The sequence below is a fragment of the Lathyrus oleraceus genome, chromosome 5, assembly GCF_024323335.1.
Source record: "Lathyrus oleraceus cultivar Zhongwan6 chromosome 5, CAAS_Psat_ZW6_1.0, whole genome shotgun sequence".
NCBI lineage: Eukaryota > Viridiplantae > Streptophyta > Magnoliopsida > Fabales > Fabaceae > Lathyrus > Lathyrus oleraceus.
Genome location: NC_066583.1, coordinates 338,347,632 through 338,351,059, shown reverse-complemented (window position 1 = coordinate 338,351,059; position 3,428 = coordinate 338,347,632). Strand labels below are relative to the sequence as shown.

Genomic DNA, 3,428 nt, shown 5'->3' with positions numbered 1-3,428 from the left:
AACGGTATTTTCCTTCTCTCTTAATTCAGCCATGAAAGAGAAGGGAAAATGCAGTATTGCCAAGTCCTTTCTTTTTCTGAGTCATTAATGATATCGTGTATTTAGAAACATTGCATGACGTTGGGGTCTAATTTTGTTTTCCCATGTTTCTGTACCACACATTCAAACACTCAAAAGTACTATTAGGACCCACTCTAATTATTTATCCAACATTATCACCAAAATCAAGTCAATAGTATTATGCACCGATCTTCTTCCCTCAAGCTACCAACAATGTCTTCTTTACCATCACAAATCTTCATCATACTCCTCATCATCCTCTTCCATTTCCACCACTCCTCTTCATTCTCCCTCTCAGTAGAAAACCCTGAACAAAACTTCATACTCTCACCGAACAACACTTTCACTGCAGGCTTCTACCCCGTAGGTGAAAATGCATATTCCTTCGCAATATGGTTCACCCAAACACAGAAACACCTTAATAGCAATAACAACAGCGCCACAGTTGTTTGGATGGCAAATCGCAACCAACCCGTCAATGGAAAACGCTCAACACTTTCTATTCTCAAAACCGGCAACCTCGTCTTAACCGATGCAGCTCAATCCAATGTTTGGTCTACAGATACCGCCTCATCAAAACCACTCCAATTACTCTTACATGACACCGGTAACCTCGTTCTTCAAGAACTAAACACAGACACAAACTGTTCCAGCAATAATATTTTATGGCAAAGCTTCGATTCTCCAACGGATACACTTCTACCAGACCAAACTCTAACGAGATTCACCTGCCTCGTTTCATCAAGAAGCGAAAATAATCACTCATCTGGTTTCTACAAACTCTTCTTCGACAATGACAACATTCTTCGCCTTCTTTATGAAGGTCCAAGAGTTTCAAGCGTCTTTTGGCCAGATCCTTGGGCTACAAGCAACGGTGCTGCTGGTAGTGGTAGCAGATCAACTTACAACAGTAGCAGAATCGCTTCTTTGGATTCATTTGGTAACTTTAGTTCTTCTGATAATTTCATTTTCATTACTTCTGATTATGGAACATTGTTGCAACGTAGACTTACACTTGACCATGATGGTAACGTTCGCATTTATAGCAGAAAAGATGAGAAACAAAGTTGGTTTGTTTCCGGCCAATTTAAGCAACGGCCATGTTTCATTCATGGGATTTGTGGACCGAATAGTACTTGTAGTAATGATCCAATGAATGGTAGAAAGTGTTCTTGTTTACCTGCTTATGTTTGGATTGATGATCAAGATAGCTCTCAAGGTTGCAGACCCAATTTTACACTTTCATGCAGTAATAAGACTCATCATGAGTTAAGGTTTTTGCCTTTACCTCATGTAGATTTTTATGGATATGATTATGGCTTTTATGAGAATAAAACTTACAAAGAATGCGAGGATCTGTGTTCACACTTGCGTAGTTGTGCTGGATTTCAGTATACTTTTCTCTTTACAGCTGAAAAGGGTGGTTATTATTTGTGTTTTCCCAAGATTCAGTTACTTAACGGCCATCGTTCACAGAATTTTGAAGCCTTATTCTACTTGAAATTGCCAAAAAGTAGTCATTTTGTCCATGGGATTAAGTATCAACAAAATAGGATGGGAATGAATTGTTCAAGGATCAGAGTGGTAAAGCTTGAGAGAGGATACATAAAAGAGAAAGAAAATGGTTCTTTGAAGTTCATGCTTTGGTTTGCTAGTGGTTTAGGAGGAGTTGAACTCTTGGGATTTTTTCTGGTGTGCTTTTTCTTGTTTAGGGGTAGCAAAGATTGTGGCGAACATAATAACGTGTATGTTTTAGCAGCTGGAGGGTTTAGGAAATTCAGTTACTCTGAATTGAAACAAGCTACAGAAGATTTTAGTCAAGAGATTGGTAGAGGTGCTGGCGGATCTGTGTATAAGGGTGTTTTATCCGATAATCGAGTCGCTGCAATAAAGCGTCTGCATGAAGCAAATCAAGGAGAGAGTGAGAGGGAGTTTCTTGCTGAAGTTAGCATCATTGGAAGGCTTAACCACATGAACTTGATTGAAATGTGGGGTTATTGTGCAGAGGGAAAGCATAGGTTGTTGGTTTATGAGTACATGGAAAAGGGTACTTTAGCTGATAATCTCTCATCAAATAAACTTGATTGGGGTAAAAGGTATAACATAGCTATAGGAACTGCAAAGGGTCTTGCTTATTTACATGAAAAATGTTTGGAGTGGATTTTGCATTGTGATATAAAGCCACAAAACATACTTATTGACTCTGATTACCAACCCAAAGTAGCAGATTTTGGGTTGTCTAAGCTATTGAATAGGGGTGACCTTGATGATTCAAAATTCTCAAGGATAAGAGGGACAAGAGGTTACATGGCGCCTGAATGGGTTTTCAACTTGCAAATCACTTCTAAGGTTGATGTTTATAGCTATGGAGTTGTGGTGTTGGAGATGATTACCGGAAAGAGTCCAATAACAGGTATACAAATCAAAGAAGAGCTGTGTCATGAGAGGTTGGTAACATGGGTTAGGGAAAAAAAGAGAAAAGGATCAGAAGTTGGTTGTTGGGTAGAACAAATTGTTGACCCTACAATGGAATCAAGTTATGATGTTGAGAAAATGGAGACTTTGGCAAATGTTGCTTTGGATTGCGTAGGAGAAGATAAAGATGTTAGACCCACCATGAGTCAAGTTGTTGAGAGACTTCTAAGTCATGACTCATGAGCGTATGTTGTTGATTGTATGCATAATAATTAACCATATATCATGGTTATCAATTACTCTATAGTTGTACTTCTAATGTTTCTATTAGAAATATTTTACTAATACAAGGTTCATTAGGTTTACATTATTTTTATTTAAATTAGTTTATTTTCCTATTGTAAATCACATCTTGGAAATATATGAAATACTTTGTTACAGGCTCTCACGAGTTTTAGCCGTCGTTATGGTTTATTTTGTATTCGGCATCATGGGGGCCGTTTGAAATTCAAAACAATATGCATCCTAAAAATATTGTTCATTAGCGAGATTGATCATGTGCCGACACTATTCATCAAAACCATTGTTCATGTGTCTGTACTGTTCGCATTTTATAATTTTTTTTCTAAAAAAGAAAAATTGGAAGGGAGTTTGAGTGTTTCATTATTACTATTTGCCGGGTCTTTTTCTTCTTGTTGTTCTCATGAAAAGTGTAATATTACCTATCCTCTAAAGTGACATGTTTTTTATTAGTTTAGATAGATTGAATTCCTAAATGCTTTATTTGTTGTCGATTATTGTCAATCAAGATTGATAGAGTAATTAATTAATTCATAAGGGATTAAGTCTTACTCAATTCGATGGATTTTATGGGTAAAAGAAAGAACATTTTTTATAACAATGTTAAAGCATTAAATGATAAATTGTTACTAGAGGACAAAATTTTTTTTTAA

The 3,428-nt window shown here is 36.7% G+C and overlaps 1 protein-coding gene across 1 annotated transcript; it reads left to right on the top strand.

Annotated features, from left to right (window-relative positions):
• LOC127084482 (putative receptor protein kinase ZmPK1) lies at positions 1-2,920 on the top strand. The gene has a single exon (XM_051024940.1). It carries the CDS (start codon positions 241-243, stop codon positions 2,716-2,718), a length of 2,478 nt encoding a protein of 825 aa, XP_050880897.1. The 5' UTR covers positions 1-240; the 3' UTR covers positions 2,719-2,920.
• Positions 2,921-3,428: the final 508 nt, after the last annotated feature.